Here is a 20,803-nt window from a genome sequence, read left to right on the forward strand (position 1 = left end):
GGAAGCGGGTGCACACCGGGAGCCAGTTTAGAAGCCAGCTCCCGGCACGCACCAGCTCCTAGGAAGCTGGCTGCTACCCCGTGTGTAACTGCTGAAATTTTCAGCAGTTACACAGTTAATCAGTTACACTCATTTTAACATCCCTAATAGAAATAATCTGAAAAAAAATTCTTCTTTTATTCATTCCCTTTCCACTACATTTTTTTTTCTTGGAAGTTGCTGAATAACATGATTTATAAAAGAGTGAGTTTTCTTTTTCATTAATAGCCTTTCTGTGTGAAAATGTTCATTGTCTTTTTGAATTTCTGAATGTATAGACTGCTGTCTGAATATTGTTTATTGGTATGTTGATTTTACTTAATTTTGGCTAACTTGAATTTGTTACTGTTAGGCTCAAGAATTGATCTTCTCTGATAATCCCAATTCTGAATTTCATCTGTTGATTTGCTTCTATCTCTCAAACACCATTGGAATAAAGATCTGTTTTGTGTTTGTTTTGGTACAGGTTCAGCATAATGCAGATAAATCGACCACGTTGAAACTAGCAGATTTTGGCCTGGCAAAGAAGGTTACAAAACCCATCTTCACTGTGTGTGGAACACCAACATACGTTGCCCCTGAAATACTTGCCGAGAAGGGTGAATATAAAAAAATCAAATAATGACTCTGATTTTTCTGTTCATAATGTACTTCTGTTCATTGCTTGTCACTAAAAACCCCAGCTAATTTTCTTATTAATGTTTTATTACTAAAATTTATACTCTAATTTGGCAAGTACAGGCAGTCCCCGACTTACGCGGATCTGACTTAACGTCGGATCCGCACTTACGAACGGGGCTTTTCTCGCCCCGGAGCTCAAGGGCGGCGGTTCCCCACCTGTGTCCTCCGGGGCGAGAAAAGCTTCTCCCGGTCTCCCTGGTCTGCTGGGGGGGGGTCCAGCAAAGCCACTGGACCCCCCCAGCAGACCAGGGACACCCGAGCAAAGCCGCCACCTGGGCGGCTTTGCTCGTTTGCCCAGGAGCAAAGCCGCCCAGGCAGCGGGACCCCCGCCGCCTGGGCGGCTTTGCTCGGGTGTCCCTGGTCTGCTGGGGGGGAGGGGCGCAGCTAGTGCGCCCCCCCCAGCAGACCAGGCTTTTGTTGCGGGACGCCTCGGGTAGAGCAGCTGGGGTGCTGCCGGGTTGGTCCTGTGGGAACCTGCCGGGCAGCGCCCCAGCTATTCTGTCCCAGGCTCCAGATTCAGCAGCTGTTGAAATTGATCAGGCTGATTCCAGGAAGCTGGGGGCAGAGCAACTCTGCCTCCGGCTTCCTGAAGTCAGCCCCTGGTCAGTATCAGTGGCAGCAGCTGAATCTGGAGCCAGTTCCGACTTACATACAAATTCAACTTAAGAACAAACCTATAGTCCCTATCTTGTACGTAACCCGGGGACTGCCTGTATCAGAATAGCATAGATTATGTTTAACAGTTAAGAAAGAAGAATTGATTTGGTGTTATGCACTAAAGATTTCCTGTTTTCTTTTACCTTGTGGTTGAAGCCCCTATAAACTTAAAGTCCTAGCAGTGCAAGAGAAGGCAATGCATCTGAATGGTTACACTAGACAATAATCTGACACATTGGAAGATCAAGAGAGAGAAGGAAGATAAAGTCAAACCTGAAAAGGGTTTTGGACTCAGTTTGGCTCAGGGCATGAGCGTGCCATTTCATAGAGCAGACTCACCCTTCTGTAGATATACAGAATTACAAAGGAAACTTGGGATTTCCTTACTGTCTGAGGAAGAGAATAAGAACCTAAATAGAGTCGCTTTACAACAGTATTTTTTAAATTTATGCTGCATTTTTTTCAATGAATCTGCTGACACTGGTGTTGTGAAGCTGCTGATGTTTGTAAAGTGTTTTGAAGAGGAAAGGTGCTTATGTATGGGCTATTATAAGATGATATGACAGTGCAGTACACAGTTTATCAAGAGGTGCCTTGGCCACTTCTTTCATTCACCACTCTTCATGAGAAAATGTAGTTTCTGAGCAGCAGGGAAAGCTGTAGACCTACAGTGTTTCTTAAAGAATGCAATATGAAACCACAAGTTCTTTGCAATATGAGTTTCATCTCTAAAAGAAGCATTTAACCTGTGACCTGAAAAATGATACTTAACTTTCTTTTCCCTAGGTTATGGACTGGAAGTAGACATGTGGGCTACTGGTGTGATACTTTATATTTTGCTTTGTGGCTTCCCTCCTTTCCGAAGTCAGGAGCGAGATCAGGAAGAACTGTTTCAGATCATACAGCTGGGTCACTATGAATTCCTTTCACCATACTGGGACAGTATTTCAGGTGGTAAGAATCACTTATATCCTATCTCAGGAGCTTACAGACTGTTGCAGTATTTTTTAAAAGATAATATCAGTAGCTATGTATATGAAAATCAGATCTGATACCTTTAAATTAGGTATAATTTCTTTTCTGAAAGAAGAGCAAGTGGTGTTTCTACAGTTTGGCTAAACTTGTGTCTACAAAGAAGGCTTCAAAGCAGTGCATTTGATTATGTTAGAGTGTGAAGGTCTGTGTAAAAAGACACACAAGGATAATGCCCAAGGGTGACGCCATGGCCCCATTGAAGTCAATGGGGTTCCTTGTCCAGTTTAGTGTCTGCAGTATTTCTTTTGAAAACCCTTGTTTAGTGGTACCTTTAGTCTTAAGCATGTATGTAGAATTCTGTTCTTCCACGGGCCTGGCACCAAGTACCCAGACTGGCACCAGATGCTCTCCAAAGTGCTTCTGCTCCTCTGCTGCCCTGCAGATTAAATTCCCTGCCTTAGAGATTGGCCTGTTTGTCTCTGTCCTCCTGGCTTCTCATAGGGATGATGATGCCAAAAGACAATTAGGGATTTGTCACCTCAGGGCATTAAATTCTGATTCTGATCACTGCACTGACTCAGTGATAGCCATACATATTGAAAATGGAGATTGTTTTATTTGTTGTAACTGAACATCAGACCACCACAATCATCACACTGTCCTTTTTTCCCCCTCCCCCCTTTTTTGGCATGTAATAGCAGCAAAAGATCTGATAACCAGGCTGTTGGTGATAGATCCTCAAAAGCGCTACACAGCTCAACAAGTTCTTCAGCATCCCTGGATCAGAACAGCTGGAAAAACCAACAGCAGAAACCTGCAGAGGGAAGTGACAATAAATATTGAGCGCCACTTTCGGAGCCAGCGCAGGAAGGGACTTGTAGATGACAACACATGAAACCCCTTCTTATTCTCTTCATGTTTTCCTTTCCTAAATGAACTCGGCCCATAGCTTGTGTTGTTATTGTGCTTCACCTTTTTTAGATTTTGGGAATCTGGGAAAGTGCTGGAAATCTAAGTCTTGGTCTAGCTCTCACTGAAGTGATTAAATCTTTCCTCTGACTTTTGTGTGCACTGGATAAGTCTACATGTGTCTTTTTATTTTAAAACACTGATCTGGGCCAATATATTACAAACTTTTTCTCTTTTATAGATTAAAAGTATTTCTTTTTGCAGCCAACTTCAGTGATGATTATGGAGTGTTTCCTGTACTAACTTTGTACAGTAGTTGCCAGAAGTTTTGTGTTTATGGCACCTTGTTTTGGTAATACGTATGCATACATACACACACTGCACTTAACCTCTAGACCAGTTGTTCTCAAATGTTTTTTTCGTGGACTGTTTGAAAATTGCTGACCCCCTATTCCTTCCACAGCCACCACCTCAACTTCCATATGAGGGTCCAGGTGCCTAATTAGTGGAGCCACCCCTGCAAGCCACTGATTAGGTGGGCAGCCCTTCATTCTCTCATGTGTGACCACCCAGGTATGCACCTTAGAGGGATCTATCTACAAACCACCTGAATGGAGCTTGCATACCACTGGTGGTCCACAGACTGCACTTTGAGAATCTCTGCTCTAGACCAGCATTTCCCAAACTGGGGTCTGAGGACCCCTGGGGTTCTGTGAGGGAACTTCAGGGGTTTTGTGGGCCCTGCTGATCAACTCCTCTCATTCTCTCCCAGTGCCTCCTGTGGCAGGCTCCTTACATTCCCTGGTTCCTCATGGAAGCAAACGCCAGGTCCCTGTGGTGGCCTGTAGCCACAGGAGCAACCAAGGAGGCTCTAAGTTTTGCTCCCACCTGTATCCCTTCATATCTCCCATTGCCTGGGAACCATGACCAATGGGAGCTGTCGGGGCAACGCCTGTGGGCATGAGGGCTGCCCATGCACCTAGGAGCTGTCAGGGATCTAGCAGCTACTCCTAAGAGCCGTGGTAAGTTACTTTGGGATCCTGAATCCACCCCCTACCCAAACCCAGAGTCCCCTCCCATACCCAAACTCCCTTCTGGAGCTTACATTCCCTACCCCAACCCTCTGCCCTAGCCCCAGAGCCCTCACCTGCTCACCAAACCTCTCATCCCCAGCTCTACCACACCCCCCACACACCCCAGCCAGAGTCTTCATATCCCTCCTGCATCTCAGCCACTGGGCCCAGCCCAGAGTCCCCTCTCACACCCTGAACACCTCAGCCTGGCCCCAACTCCCTGTACTCAATGTACTGAAGTTTGAAAACGGCTGCTCCAGATTGAGACTTCATACCAATTACTGCTAGTGACAGAAATGCTAAGTAAACAAAATATAAACAAATATATCCATTATCTATAGGTTACATTAACTATGATGCAAGCTACTTGTATTCAGTATAAATAGTGGTGAGTTGATCCAGGTAGAGAGAAATTTGAGCCCCTCTTTTTCAGCAGTGGGGTGCTATATTATAAGATCAGTTCAAGCCTCTGTGATTTAGCTTCTCATGAACACATCAGTATATATGAGGGAATAAATATTCTTGCAGTCTTACAAAAGTAGTTAATTAGTTATTTTATGGTATTAGGAAGTATCCCTTCTTGGTCATTCTCAGAGAGAGAACGGTAGAGTGGGCTATTGGTCTTTTATGGTATGCAATTCCTATATTTCTGCATTGGTTCTTGAGAGGAAGGATGTCATGGCTGGTAAATTTTCATGGCAGCTTTGCAAACCTGTTGTAATACTTTGCTATATGCTACTGGGGAGTCTCTTTATTTCCTTCTCTGGGAACAAAATCTGGGAGGGAGAGCAATTTCTGTGGGAATTCTGGCTCTCTTTTTTAGTGAAGAGTGGCATGGAAAAACAGTTATTCAGTTTTTTTCAAGATCAGATTTCTCCTCTCAGATCCATACAAATGATTCTGGATCCCAGTATTCTCATGTGCTGCAAGAAGGGAAAATGTAGAACTCTTTTAAGTTTTCTTTAGCCACTTCCCTGACTGTTTCCCTGCTGTCAGTGTGGTAGCTGCTTAAACATCTTTTGACTCTTCTGGTGTCCGTTGCTGGCCTTCCTCTGACCACCTTTTCTTGGTGGCCTGTGCTCCCCTTCCCTGGTGTCTTACTCTCTAGTCTATATATAGATATATATGAATAATGGGATGAAATTAAAGAAAAACTAAACTCAGGAAAATAGTTCCTATTGTTCTATGGGAAAGTTTCTCGAAGGAAGTGGTAGAAGCTTTAGTTCTTGAGTTATTTAAAACTGGACAGGAAAAGGGGAAAACAATCTGTAGGGAAAAGTCCAGTCCTAAGAATGGGTATAATCTAATTATCTCTTTTGTATCTCTGAGTTATTTGTTATCCAACCATAATCAACAAGCATGTTTGCTATCTCTTTCTGGTAAAATGTCCAACAGCTCACATGTGGTAGTTCACAATATTGACATTTAGAATAGTTATTAATATTAGCGTTGAGTTAAAAGCTCATTGGTATGAAGGGGAGTATGCTCAGAGCTTTTGTTTCAGTACTTTTATCTGTAGATACAAGGACATAATATCATTTTAAAATCAGAAGGATCTTTTAATAATTTTATAAGGACCAGATTTTTTTTTCAAACTGAAAGTTTAAACTGATGGGACAGTCAGAAAACTGAAAAATGTTACACCATAGGTCTGTGCAGTTGAGATCTGCTAAGCTGCACAGAAGGGAGAATTGTGCCTTCAGTGCTTATGTACAAATTGAATTGGTTGATGTTTAATACATATTGAATTAAAGGTTGCTGTGGAATTCAAATGCTAAGCTCTGACCTTTAATCTGTGCTAGTGATTATATTTAATATACTGTCCATTTGTGTCTTGGCCCTGATTAAGGAGAGTATCCCTTTTCAGGAAAGAAGTAAAGCATGGCCTCAAGTGATTTCCTGGTCAAGGATGGAGGGTAAGCATGTGTGTAAGTACCTTTCTGAGTCAGGGCCATAAAGAGCCCCAGTATTCCAGAGGCCTTGTGTGGTAGCTGCGTATAAGTAATAGGGATGTGAAGGACTAGTCAACTATCCAATAAACAAATGCTTATCGGATAGTCGACAGACTAGTCAACTAATCACCTCCCCCCCTTGCTGCCTCTATCAGAAAGAGGATGCATGGGGTGGGGGAAGAGAAGGAGGTACTTCAAAGCAGCAGCGCCGCTTGAAGCCTGGGGCTACACCCTGGGCTTCACATGACGCTGCCTCTTTGAAACGCTGTGTGCAGCCTGGGGTCAGCGAGGGTGTTCCCAGGCTGCACGCAGCACATGGAGCCCAGGATCAGCTGGGGACTCCCCTGTGCGGCACTGCCACTTTGAAACGCCATGGGGAGCTCAGTGTCCCCATCATTAGTCAGTCAGTCGATATTTATCATCCTTAATAAGTAATAGTTTAACCTCTGTAGATTTATGAATTCTGTCTTTGACAGAAAGCTATTGGAAAACAGAACTTCTAACTTGCAATATTAAATACTGCAATTCTCTTCATTTACTTCATATTTTAATGTATGAATAGAATATGGGTGACTAAAGCACATTTTTAGGTACAGTGAATCTGCCAGTCTGGATTTAAGGTTTCTGGGTTGTCTGCTCACTTGTAAAAAATTGTGAGTAAGAGCTTTATTGTATAGAAGAGACAGGACCGATTAGTAATTCATATAAAACAGCTTCTTTATTTCAGCTGCTGCAAGAACAGTTTGTTGCCATTCTCTCTGGCTCTCTAGGTTGAGGCCTGACTAAACCCAGTCTGTACTGCCTAAATCACTGTGCCGTCTCCTTCAGTCCTGGCCTTGGACTGTGCAACCGTGGAAGGGACTGCTAAATATGCTACATCGTGAAGGCAACACTGAAGAATTTTACCATTGGTCTTGCACAGGACAAAAGAAAGAAACACTCAGCAATGGACTCCAGTCATCTGCCTCAACTGAGATGTTTAGGATACATCTGAGTGCACTTCCTCTTGGCTTTCACCTTTTTCTTTTCTTCTCTTTTTTGCTGTCCTCTTCTTTTCTTCCTTGCTTCCAGGGCTGAGGCTCTGTAGCTGTATACTGGACACTCTAAGGGTATGTCTACACTGCCACCCTAGTTCGAACTAGGGTGGCTAATGTAGGCTTTCGAAGTTGCAAATGAAGTCCGGGATTTAAATATCCCAGGCTTCATTTGCATCTTGCCGGGTGCCGCCATTTTTAAATCCCCATTAGTGCGGACTCCGTGCCCGCGGCTACACGCGGCACGGAGTAGGTAGTTCGAATTAGGCCCTCTAATTCGAACTACTGGTACACCTCGTATAGCCGTGGGCACGGAGTCCGCACTAATGGGGATTTAAAAATGGCGGCACCCGGCAAGATGCAAATGAAGCCTGGGATATTTAAATCCCGGACTTCATTTGCAACTTCGAAAGCCTACATTAGCCACCCTAGTTCGAACTAGGGTGGCAGTATAGACATACCCTAAGGGATTTAGAAGTCTAGCGGAGTCCAATTCAAGAGCCTGAAGCAATGAGTGTGCAGGGGACCAGAGTGTTTAGCTTGCCCGGTACCATGAAGAATCCTCTGCCTATGCTGACATTTAACAAGGTTGAATGGGATTCAGCTAAAGAAAGCTAGCAAAGGAAGGGAATCTGTGAGAGCCCCGCCCCCATCCAATACTATGTCTTCCCAGGTGCTCCCCTTCCTATTCCAAGACCTTCGTACCCAGACCAAGTCTTTACGGTATATAGATCCTACATTTTCCTCTATTTGGAGATGTTCATTGGCGGGAGCTTTCCCCCACTTGCATCTGTCTTATGTTTGATCTTTTTTCCTCTTTCAGCAACCTCCTCCCATCATTCCTTTTCCCTGAGTCACCTTCCCCTGAAGTTTGGACTCTTGCGAACCAGTTTCTTTGCCTCAGCAAAGCAAAAATACAAAACAAACAAAAACCTCACCCTCTATACATTACACAGGAAAATAGCTAAAAGCAAAAGAAGATGAGAGTCTGGATTGAGAGCTCATTCTCACTTTTTCTCTTAATTGTCCTGAGGAGGGTGAAATATTTCTTTCCTCCCTGGTCTGCCTTGGCTTTGGATTCTCATACTGCCAGGCTATACCACTAGACCGAAAATTAAAACTAATTATCAATGTACTTATTATTCTGAACATTAAAAGGGCAAAATCCTGAAAAGAAAAGTTAAAAGTGAATAGGATTTTGAATTGTAAATTTTGTGGAAAGCAAGGATATCTCCCTAAAAGGGAAAATAATCTAGTAATGGAGTGTGCTAGATAACTTTACCGAGTTCAAGAGCATGATAGGAAAAAATGTTTCTTTCCTTTAGGCTGATATGACTGATACACTTTTCTCCCCTTTTAAGCTTATGTTAAAGCTAAAACTTCACTTTTGGTGGCTGTTACCATAACTCATAGACTTATGAGCTCACAAGCCTTTCATTGGTACTATTCTCTTCGTTGATTAAATTCTTACTTAATTAAGTTCCCCCCAGAACTTCTTCTCTCTTTGGCCACAAAGGGCAATTCTCTCTTCCACCTTAACAAAAACATACTATTGCCTTACTGAAGTCCTAGTCCTCTCATCTATCTTAAATAGTTTCATGGTCTCCATTACTGTACTATCTCATTATCTCACAATCTTTAATGTATTTATTTTCACAATACCTTATGAAGTAAAGAAATGCTGTCATCTGTACTTTACAGATGGGGAGCTGAGGCACAGAGAGACTAAAGATGCAGATAGGAACCTAGCAGGAAAGTGCCTAGGCATCTAACTTCCTTGAAATCAATGGAGTTAGGAACCTAAATAACTTTACAAATGTGATTTTGTAGAACGCACTCCGGGAAGTATGGAGCATAACAGGGTCTTGAACCTACTTCTCCTAAATCCCAGACTTTGCCCTCACAATTGGGTTATCTTTCCTCATGTGAGGGTTATTAGATATATAGCTATTTTATGGGTAGCTCAGAGCAGAGTCATAATCAGACATCTTCAAAGCCTTCATCAGACATTATGGGCTTAAACTGCAGCAATCACCCTCCAAACTCTGGTGTGGTTCCACTGAGAGGGAAAATTGCCTACTGCAAGCCTTTTCTCAGTGTCCAGAATTCATATTGGTAGATGCAATCTGCCTGGAAATGTGATCTTCTCAAAAGCATGAATCCACCAATCTACATCCTCTCCGCCCTCCTTGACTTCCTTTCCCTTGCCTCCGAGATTTCTGCTGAAACTTCTTTTGATGTCAGATTTCTAGACATGTCCTTTTTTTCTCCTCTGCAAGTCCAGCAGTAGAATTCTATAGTGTTTTGTCATGACCTTCTCAGAGGAGTATGAGCCATCACAATGGTTTGTTATCTATTTGTTGATCCTATAATAAAACTATTTTACAGGTAGGATGAAATTGTACTATTATTCCAACTGACATTGGGTTATTCATTTCAGCATGAGAATATATCATATTTTCTAATTTTCTATATTATGAGTATTGACTGTAAGTGTGTGGATTTTTTAAACATTTTTTAAAATCAGTTTTGGGCAGTGTTCCCTGTGAGCTGTGCACTTGTGCAGCCACTCAGGAGAAATTCAAATGCCACCCAGCTGATTAGCAGATCACTCACAGCTAGGTTTTGTGTTTCTATTAGCACATGCCTTGGTGCACATAAAAAATGTATTCCACAAATGGATGGAAAAAATGGATGGGAAAGAATAGAGGGAACATTTGATTTTGGGAACATATGTTTAAAAAGTCTGATGCTAGCACTGTCCAGGTGCAATGTGTGTCTTCATTTTCACTTGGAGAGCTCCATACTAGGGCCCTGACCTGGTCATACACACGCCTGCCTAACCTCACTACAGTGACCTCATTGATTTCAATGGAGGCTACTCTTAGGAGTAAGGCAAAGCAGAGGTGTATGTGTTTTCAGGATAGAGGCCTAAATTAGTTCCAATATTGTCCTCATTTGAGTGCCACAACTAATCATGTCCATTGAACATTTTATTCCTCCAAGCTAGCAGGATGATTGAAGCTGTTTCCATTAAAACCACATGCACATGGCGATGCATTGAAATGTCATTTCCTGAAATTCTAATTTATCTATTTAATAACGGATTTGCTTTGCTTGAGAAAACAAGCAGTTATAAGCAAAATTGACAATTATAACAAAACTCCTTCTCAATTATTACAAAACTTTTTCCACAGGGAGGTTAGGTATATTTCAGTTCTGACATTGAAAGGTACTGTTTTCCTGTACATCTTTAACCTCAGTGCTCTTTTACCTGCAATTGCATAAATAGAAGTGCATATAATATATTGATGGCATACTAAGAAGTTACAGCAGTTAAATACTTTCTCTGTAGTTACTGAATGACTGTCATAAAGTGGTTGCCATTTAAAATCAATATGTGTCCACATGTTCCATAACATGCTACTTATGATACCACAGCATTCCTATGATTCAGCAAAAAATTACCAGGTGGTATTTGTTAGCAAATACTGACCTTTTATTTATAGAAATAACCCTAATTTATATCACGGCAGCGTGGCATTTTCGTGGTATATACAGAGGGCTAATTAAGATTGTAATTTAATGCTTTGATATTAACATCTGGATATAAATATGTTTTCTGTGTTCTAGTAAAGTCACAGTCTGGCAATATTTTACCGACATATGCTTTTAAAGTTGTCACAACTAGATTCTATTTTTTGGGAAGGGAAGAGGTAATTTCTTGTAATATCCCATCTTGTAACATCCCATCTACTGGGTCACTGTACCAGATTTCAATTACAAAACAGAAATGTTATTTAGATACAAAAAAAAGCTGCATTGGCACTTCAGAAATTGCTTGGATAGTGCAGAAAGACAGTTTTAATAATTAAAAGTAGGGCTGTCAAGCAATTAAAAAATCAGAGGGGCATCACTACAGAAGCCTGTGATCAGTTGGAGTCCTCAGCTGACCCCAGGCTGAGTGCAGCTGCCCCTTTGAAATGCAGCAGCAGCATTTCAAAAGGGCACCATAGTGGGAGCCTGGGATCAGCTGGAGTCCCCAGCTGACCCCAGCTCCGTGCCTCGCTGCCCCTTGGAAACGCTGTCCTGCGCCTCAAAAGGGCAGTGCATTAGGAGTCGGGGATCAGCTGAGCACTCCAGCTGATACCTGGCTCCTAATGCGCTGCCCCTTTGAAGCTCAGGAATGGGGCTTCAAAGGGGCAGTGCAGCATTAATCCTTGCGATTAACGTGTTAAAAAATTAACGTGTTAATCCTTCCATTAGTTAATTGCAGATGTTAATGCACATCAATTAATTCCCCAGTTAAAAGGGAAATGGTTCAGAACAGGAAAAATAAGTACATAGTGTGCTGCACTCAGGGCTGATTCTAAATTGTGATAAATAGGGATGGAAGCAAAAAACTAAAATCTGGATCATTAAGGTTATCTCTAAATACCAAATTAGATCAGTACAGCTTAATTTAGAAATAAAAATGCTTCTGCAGTACTGCAAAGTGGTGGGAATATCTGCCCAATGGAAAAATACAACCAGTCTATACTGATTGGGAGAAACATCTATTATAAACTATTTTCTAAATTCTTTGTAGCCTTTTGTGTATAGCTGTTGAGAATAAGGTACATTGGATGCTAGATTTGATTGCTGTAGGAGTGTCATGTTTTAAATGGAAAATGGTTGTATTATTATTGGTCCGAGAGGCAGTGATGTCTCTTAGAGGTGTCCATTCTGAAGACATGTCTCTAGAAGGATTTCAGCACAAAATTTTCCAAAAACTCTTTAAGGTTTCAGTAACAAATACAGTTTTTTTCTGTAGAGACTTGTAATTACAGCGTGAATCAGCAGTCTGTGGAATTCATTACAGCACCCCATTATCAAGCAAATTCTATTGCGGGGGGATTGTTAAAAGTAATGTATAGTTTATCTATGATAAACATTTGTAGATTCAGGGTTTGAGATGTTGATAACTTTAATTAAATACAAAGCATAAGTTTATTACCTGCTGGGATTATATAAAACCCAGCCTTGCACCCATTTTATGTAAGGCACTGAACTGGTCAATTATATTACTTTTGTTTATGGTCTTCTGTGTAATCTGATATTGGCCAGTACTGGAGACAGAACCTAATATGATATGTTAATGTGTAAATATTGATGAAGGTAGGATATGTTGTGGACCAACTTTCAAACACAGATGCAGTGGTATGCCTGCAAAAACAAATACATGCATGTTGCACATGTAGAAACTCACCACATCTGCAGTAATCCTGTTGGTGTGCACCATGTACCTAGTTTTAAAATTGTGGCCCTTGTGAAGTAACAGCTAAACAAAAGAAAAGGGGAACAGGAAAATAGGCGAGCATGAGGGATGAAAATGCAAATAAATGCTTCACTTTTTCCAAGATGTCTTTATTTTCTTGAAGTAAATCAATGCTGTATATAAGTCAAACAAATCTTTAATGAGTAAAATAAAAACATGTGTTTTTGTTGTGTGTAACATTCCAGTGATTGTTCCCCTGTTATTTCTATGTGTGTCTGGGGAAAAGTGGTTTTGAGTATGTACCCTAATATCCTCTCATCTGGGTCATCATTCCTGACCAACAGAACTGGGGGTTGGGAATGAGTCCTTAAAAATAAATAAAATTGAAATCTCTCCACCATGTAAATAAGTCTGAATAGTGATTCAAACAAGTAAGAGTTTAATTGAAATAAATTTTAAATGTCTTCATAACTCTTGCAGGCAATACTCCAAAAGCACTAAAATGTAGTAACAGTCCCTCAAGAAAGACAAAACACATGAGTTTATGAAAAAGGGGTGGGAAGGTTGTAAAACAAAAATGTGCTGAATCCAGCATCCAGATACCATGCTGAACTGTAGAACATAAGAACGGCTGTACTGGGTCAGACCAAAGGTCCATCTAGCCCAGTATCCTGTCTGCCGACAGTGGCCAGCACCAGGTGCCCCAAAGAGGGTGGACCAAAGACAACGATCGAATGATTTGTCTCCTGCCATCCCTCTCCAGCCTCTGACAAACAGAGGCCAAGGACACCATTTTATCCCCTGGCTAATAGCCTTTTATGGACCTAACCTCCATGAAATTATCTAGCTTCTTTTTAAAATCTATTATAGTCCTAGCTTTCACAGCCTCCTCTGGCAAGGAGTTTCACAGGTTGACTACACGCTGTGTGAAGAAGAACTTTCTTTTATTCGTTTTAAACCTGCTACCCATTAATTTCATTTGGTGTCCTCTAGTTCTTCTTTTTATTCTAATAAATAACTGTAGAAGGGATGCAGGAAATTAGAGGAAAAATTGAACAAAGCAATACAGACAAAACCAGTGAAGGCAGGAGAATAAATCACAGACTTCTATTTTTAAAAACTGTCATACCATTATGTAGCTGATCCTAATTTTATGCAATGACACAGCTTGAACATTTAGGATGGCATCTTCTAGGCCAACTAGAGGTTTGAATACCAAGGATCTATACTGGTATCTGTGCTGTTCGATATATTCATAAATGTTTGGGGAAAAGGGGAAACAGTGAAGTAGCACTGTTTTAAAACAAAAGGAAGTACTTCATGCAATGTACAATCAACCTGTGGCACTCATTGCCATGGATGTTATGAAGGCTAAAAGTGTAACTGGATTAAAAAAAAGACAGTCCTGGTCTTTAAATCTTTCATATTGTAAGTTGTTCCATGACCCTTATACTTTTTGTTGCTTTTTTATGTATTTTTTCCAGGTCTAATGTTTCTTTATAGATCTGCGGTGACTGGAACTGCATGCAGTATTCAAGGTGTGAGCGCACCATAGAGTTATATGGAGGCATTATTATATTTTCTCTTATTATCTGTTGCTTTCCTATGGTTCATAACAGTCTGTTAGTTTTTTTTGACTGCCACTGCACGCTGAGCAGATGTTTTCAGAGAACTATCCATGATGCCTTCAAGATCTTTTTCTTGAGTACTAATGACCAGTTTAGAACCCATCATTTTGAATATGTAGTTGGGACTCTGTTGCCCAATGTGTATTACTTTGCATTTATCAACATTGACTTTCATCTGCCATTTTGTTGCTCGGTCACTCCGTTTTGTGAATTCCCTTTGTAAATCTTCATAGCATACTCTAATCTTAACTATCTTGAATACTTTAATTTCAGTTACATACTGGGTCACCTCAGTATTTACTCTAGTTTCTGGTCATTTATGAATATTGAACATCACTGGTCCCTGTTCAGATCCTTGGGGCGCCTGCTATTTACCATTTTCCATGGAGAAGACAGATATTTATTCCTCCCCTTTTGTTCCCTATGCAAACAGTTAGTTACTGATGAGAGGACCTTTCCTCTTTTCTCCCATATTGTGTCCATCTGTGTCTGATAATTCTGTTGTTTACTATAGTTTCAACTAATTTTGCCTGGTATTGACATCAGGGTTATGGGTCTGTAATCACCAGTCTCTTTTCTGGAGCTTTTCTTTTTTAAAAAATTGGTGTTACATTAGCTATCCTGCAATCATCTGGTAGAGGCTGATATAAAACAACTTAAGTCATTTTGCGATTTCATATTTAAAACAAGTTAAGGGGTTCTGCAATTTCATATTGGAGTTCCTTCAAAATTCTTGGATGAATCCCATTTGGTCCTGGAGACTATCCATTTGTTACTTTATCCATTTGTTCTGAAACCTCAGTTTGGAACAGTTCCTCAGATATGTCACCTAAAAAGAATGATTCAGGTGTGGGAATCTCCCTCACCTTCTTTGCAGTGAAGACTGATGCAGAGAATTCACTTAGCTTCTCCACAACGTACTTCTGTGGGAATTCTGTGCCACTACACAAGATTCCTTCCTCCTCAGAATAATTGATTCTCATGGAGAGGCAAAGGGAAGCTGTAATTACATCTTTCACCCACCAGGTTGTGTCGGAAGAGAGCACACGGCTGGAGCAGCCAGCCACAGACAGGGAGATACTGCTTTCCTACAATGCCCTACTTGGAGGGCAGGTGAGTAGGCATAGGCTGGGGGCAGATGAACAAAACGGGCCAGACATGGCTGCTGAGGGGTGTCAGACTGGGTTCAGAAGGACAGATTGGGATGGGGCGCAGGAGCTAGTGGGTTGACAGGTTTGAACCAGTAGTGGAATAGGGGTGCTGGGCCACAGGGGGAGAGTGGAGGTGTAGGGATATACAGGGTGGAGGGAAGATGGGGTGGCCGAGTGGGGGTACAGGAATACATGGGGATGGGAGGGAGGAGAGTGCACAGATACATGGACAGGGATAGCTATGCTGGCTGAGTGAGCTTGTAGAGACATATGAGGATGGGGAGAGTGGAGGTGAAAGGCTACAAGAGGATATTTGCAGATGTGCCTGCTGAACGAAAGAGACTAGGGATCATCAAGGGTCTGCATGGGGGAGGCTCCCCAACTCCCTAACTATCTTTTCTCCCCCCAAAAACCCTCATTTCATACTTCCCCCCCCCAATAACCAGGTTCACTCCCATGCTTCTTCCTTGCAATTGCTTCCCTCTTCCTCACCTCCTCCATTACCCCTGACTCCCCCAAACTTTTGCACTGTTTCTGAGGGGTAGGGGAAATATTCTTCTGTGTTGCAGTTTAAATGAATTATCACTTCAAGTTCTATCTTAATATGCCTAGTAAGAAATCTGTCAAAAAATATAGCCTGAATCTTTTTTATTTTCGGTATTGTTACAGACATACTTGTTGACAGGTATTTTGAAATAAATGACCAAAATAATTGAAATGGGCACAATTGTATTGTGTTATTTTGACAAATAGAATTGTAAATAGCATGTGCAGAATTTTTATTTTTTGTGTGCAGAATTCTCCCAGGAGCAGCAATGGCCTTACTAACGGAGCATTCAAGGCAGATACCTTGATCATGTATTGGCCTCGCTGATTGTCTTGCAGACTTCGTACTTCTGGGTTGGGTTTTTTTTTCTGTTTTTGTGTCTTTTGCAAATTGGTCTTCACATTCTTTTTTGGCCTGGCTATTTATGCTTTTACACTTGCTTGTAGCAAGGAAAGCTAGAGAGAGCTATTACCAAGGGAAGGGGATTGTAAGAGTGTGCCTTGTCCTAAAATGAAGGCCCACAGATTCTGTTCTGATCATTTGGCCCTACATTATAAGACAAAAACAGTTCAAATTTTTATGCTTCATAGAAGAAGGCCATCATACAAGTGTACTACCAGTTGACTTGACGTTGAGAGCTTTCTGTTGATGTACATTATTAGTTAATAGATAAAGTGCCAGTAGAGAGCACTCCAAATATGTAGTGTTGTGCTTTGTCATAGTTCTTAACAATATGCAAGCTTTGGTGGCCATTTGGGGAGAGGTGGAGGTCCAGAGTCAGCTGATCTGTACACACGTATCTCCTTTCCTCCTGACTGGAGTTTTATGACTGCCTGGCTCTTTGGATTACACTGTAACATCCCCAGCAAGACACTAGAGTATTACAAATGATAATGAAGTGTCCAGGTGGGAGAGGTAATAGCTTTTATTGGACCACAGGTTACTTCATTCACCTTATCTCTATAATATCCTGAGACTGACATGGGCAAACACGCATGGGATTGACATTTGGGCACAAATGTATGTTTCTTGCTATGTCATCAGAGTTAAGGTAGATTCATTTTCCAGGTAGACACTTACTGTCTGACTGAATGGATCCTCTTGTGCCACTCCTACCCTGCATCACACTGTGGAGCAGCATAGAGCTTTCTAAAAAGTGGCTTCTGTATTGAGGAATAATACACCTTCGTGGTATTAGCACTTCTATGGCAATGTCATCTGAGGATCTCAAAGTGCTTAGGTGAATAAGCATGATGATTCCCATGTTAAAGACTGAGAAAATGAGGCAGAGAGCAATTAAGTGACTTACCTAAGATCCGGAGTAAGTCTATGATGAAGTGGGGAGTTGAATCCTGGTTCCTGACTTTTAGTAGTGCAGGAAAAAGTCAGGGAAATTGGTTGTCAGGTCTTTTTTTAAAAAATAAACATTTTTCAGTGTCAGTCTTGTGATAGCATCTATATGACAACCAGATTGGACTGGGAGTTGTACAAACATAGTAAATGATAGCTTACAAACGGAAGACTTCTAATTTCTTCTCCAGAGACATCGGTACTGAAAACTGCAGGGCATATTTATGATTTGAAAATTCATACTGAAAGTGAGAAGCATATGATACTCATTCTGTTGCTTCAGGTAAACCCTTTTTTTTATGGTAGAACCTGTAAACATTCCATTAAAAACTGAATGTACAGCCATCTCTATCTGACAAGTTTCACATTGCCAAACACATCTTGAAAACATGACATAATGAAAGAATTTGTTTAGTAAGGATTGCTGTTAGGAAAGCCCTGTTTGCATAAAAGAAAATACTGCTTTTCATATTGTGACAGTATATAATTTGTCAACAAAAAGCCAAGTAATATTATCATGTTTTAGAATAAACAGACTTTACTTTAGAGATCACTAATTTCTTTTTCATATAGATGATTCACATAGGATTTTTAAACAATCAAATCAACTTCCCAGAAGAACTTAAAAATTAGATAGGGTTAGGGTCCCTCCCATTTTACATTTACCATGGTAAAATTTGTAAGACATGCTTTATGGCATTATACAGCTGGGAAAAATATGTTGGAATAATAATGATGTAACCATTGAAATGGAATGTGTTTTGTCTAAATTGGGGCTTTTGAAAAAAATTTTAGAAAAGAAAACATGAGATTGCTTTGTGATAGTGACATGAATGTGAATAATATACACTATGACAGTGTATGTGTCTCTCTTGGCTGGTCCCAGCAACTGTCTAGCATCCATCTTAATTCACAGGTGAAGACATTGTCCTTTAACTCAAATAGTTGCAGCTTTTGAAGCTAAAATGCCCAGATTCAATCTCACTTGATAATTGTGGCTGAAATTTGATGTCTATTCTGTCAAAGATTCATATAATTCAAAGGATCAGCTCATATCACCAGTAAACATCATTTCTTCAATTTAAGGCTCTTTCAGGAAGTGCTTAGTGTTGTAAATGAAAAAGATTCTCTCAACCATCATGTGCTTCTTGCTAAAAGTTTGCAATGTATGAAGATGTAATATTTTTGTGATTAATTGGAGAGACACATAATAAACTGCACTGGTATTTGACACATGCTTACCATAGGGGCGAGGAGTCCTGTGGCACCTTGTAGACTAACAGAACTGTTAGTGCCACAGGACTCCTTGCTGCTTTTGCAGATTCAGACTAACACGGCTACCCCTCTGATGCTTACCATACATCGACATAATGTATCATGCTTATGACTACATCCTACCAGTTAACCCATCTGCAGAGGATATAAGCCCTAAGTGAAGAAAATGAGAATGGAGATGAGAGAGAGAGGGAGAACTAAAGAGCCTATTTGACCTCTAAAGGTATGTTTCTACCAATCTGTTAACCCACCATTATATACCAAAGCATTATACGACCCTATGTGGCTCACCTAGGCTTGTATTGTATTGTCAGTCTACATGTGCTGTTCCCAGTGAGCTATGATGGTTTTCTTGGCTCTCTGAGGAAGTTAAATGTAAGTAAATTGCTCCAAAATTATCTTGCTGTGAGTTTTTTTTCTCTTTAATGGTTGTGTTTGTGGTAGGGATTTACCCCATTAGAAGTAATTTGCCTGTTAAAAGAAGCCCTGGACTTTTGGATGTATGAGTTTGCTGGCTCTCAAGATAGAAAAAGGTTTAAGGGACAGGGTGGACCACATTCCCGGGAGACTTTTGGCTAGTAAATTGGTTATGCAAAGTGACATTGACAAACACAACAATTGGGATTCCCCCTTAGCCTCGTTTAATTTCCATGAAAATATCCCAAAGTTGAGTTTTGTACTTAATACATCACCATTTTCTCTGCCTTTGCTCATCTGTGACACGGCAGAGCCCGTGGGAGTTTCCTATGAAAAAGTCATGTTCTTTTTTCCCCCTCAATAGACATACACATTTTTCCCCATTCAGATTTCCATTAAGCACTCATATATATGGATAAATGATATCCCACAAAGATGTCTCCCCTAGCTCACTGTGAATTGTTTAATGTATTTCTGCTGCAGGCAGCTCAAGAACACACAGAGATCCTACAGGACCAAGTTCTTTATTGGACCCAAGGGAGAGCAATGACTGAAACACCAGCGATAGCTTGAGTGCAGCACACAAATAATTGCAAGTGCAGAGGAAGGTGTGAGGGCCGGATCACAGTGAGCAGGAATTCGAAGGCACCAGAGGAATAGTGTGGTTTATTACAGGGGCTCTCAGGATAAATTTTTGGGAGTCTTAGAGTGTGGCTACTACCCCTTGCTGGTGGCTGCTCTCACACTTTTACCCAAAATAGTGATAGAAATGTAGCCGTGTTAGTCTGGTGTAGCTGAAACAAAATACAGGACTATGTAGCACTTTAAAGACTAACAAGATGGTTTATTAGGTGATGAGCTTTCGTGGGCCAGACCCACTTCCTCAGATCAAATAGTGGAAGAAAATAGTCACAACCATATATACCAAAGGATACAATTAAAAAAAAAAGTGAACACATATGAAAAGGACAAATCACATTTCAGAACAGAAGGGGAATGCGGGGGGGGGTGTGGGGGGGGGGGAAGGGGGACGAAAGGAAGGTAAATATCTGTGAGCTAATGGTATTAGAGGTGATAATTGGGGAAGCTATCTTTGTAATGGGTAAGATAGTTAGTGTCTTTGTTGAGATCGCCACGTAGAGTGTTGAATTTTAGCATGAATGACAGTTCAGAGGATTCCCTTTCAAGTGCAGATTTAAAAGGCTTCTGGAGCAGGATGCAGGTAATTAAGTCGTTGAGACAGTGTCCTTTCTGGTTGAAATGGCAAGAAACTGTTTTTTCTTTGTGATCCTGTCTAATATCTGTTTTGTGGGCATTGATCCTTTGGCGAAGTGTCTGAGACATTTGTCCAATGTACAAAGCAGTGGTGTCATCACCTACAGCCCCCAACTTAAACCTGTCCAACACATTATCAATAAACTACAGCCTATACTGGAACAGGATACTAAACTCCAAGAAGCTCTGGGAGACAGACCCATAGTCTCCTATAGACAACCACCTAACCTCAAGATGATTCTTACCAACAACCACAGGACATGCCACACTAATACCAACCCTGGTACCTTCCCTTGCAACAAACCCCGTTGCCAGCTTTGTCCACATATTCACTCTGCTGATACCATTATTGGGCCTAACCAAGTGAGTTATAAGATCAAGAACACATATTACTGCTCATCCAAAAATATAATTTATGCTATCATGTGCCAAAAGTGTCCATCTGCTTTGTACATTGGACAAACGTCTCAGACACTTCGCCAAAGGATCAATGCCCACAAAACAGATATTAGATCACAAAGGAAAGGATCACAAAGAAAAAACAGTTTCTTGCCATTTCAACCAGAAAGGACACTGTCTCAAT

General features: G+C 41.0%; 1 protein-coding gene across 3 annotated transcripts in view; it reads left to right on the forward strand.

The window, feature by feature from the left end:
• Positions 1–3,423, forward strand: part of DCLK3 (doublecortin like kinase 3) — a 32,592-nt gene extending 29,169 nt beyond the window's left edge. Inside the window, exons 3-5 of one of the 3 annotated variants that reach the window (XM_075921802.1) lie at positions 506–638; positions 2,164–2,331; positions 3,051–3,423. In XM_075921802.1, coding sequence (XP_075777917.1) covers positions 506–638; positions 2,164–2,331; positions 3,051–3,247 — 498 coding nt within the window. In that variant the 3' untranslated portion in view covers positions 3,248–3,423. The remainder of the gene's footprint in view (positions 1–505; positions 639–2,163; positions 2,332–3,050) is intronic. The other 2 variants (XM_075921804.1, XM_075921803.1) reach the window with 2 other exon arrangements.
• Positions 3,424–20,803: the final 17,380 nt, after the last annotated feature.

The sequence above is a fragment of the Pelodiscus sinensis genome, chromosome 2, assembly GCF_049634645.1.
Source record: "Pelodiscus sinensis isolate JC-2024 chromosome 2, ASM4963464v1, whole genome shotgun sequence".
In the NCBI taxonomy this organism is placed as follows: domain Eukaryota; kingdom Metazoa; phylum Chordata; order Testudines; family Trionychidae; genus Pelodiscus; species Pelodiscus sinensis.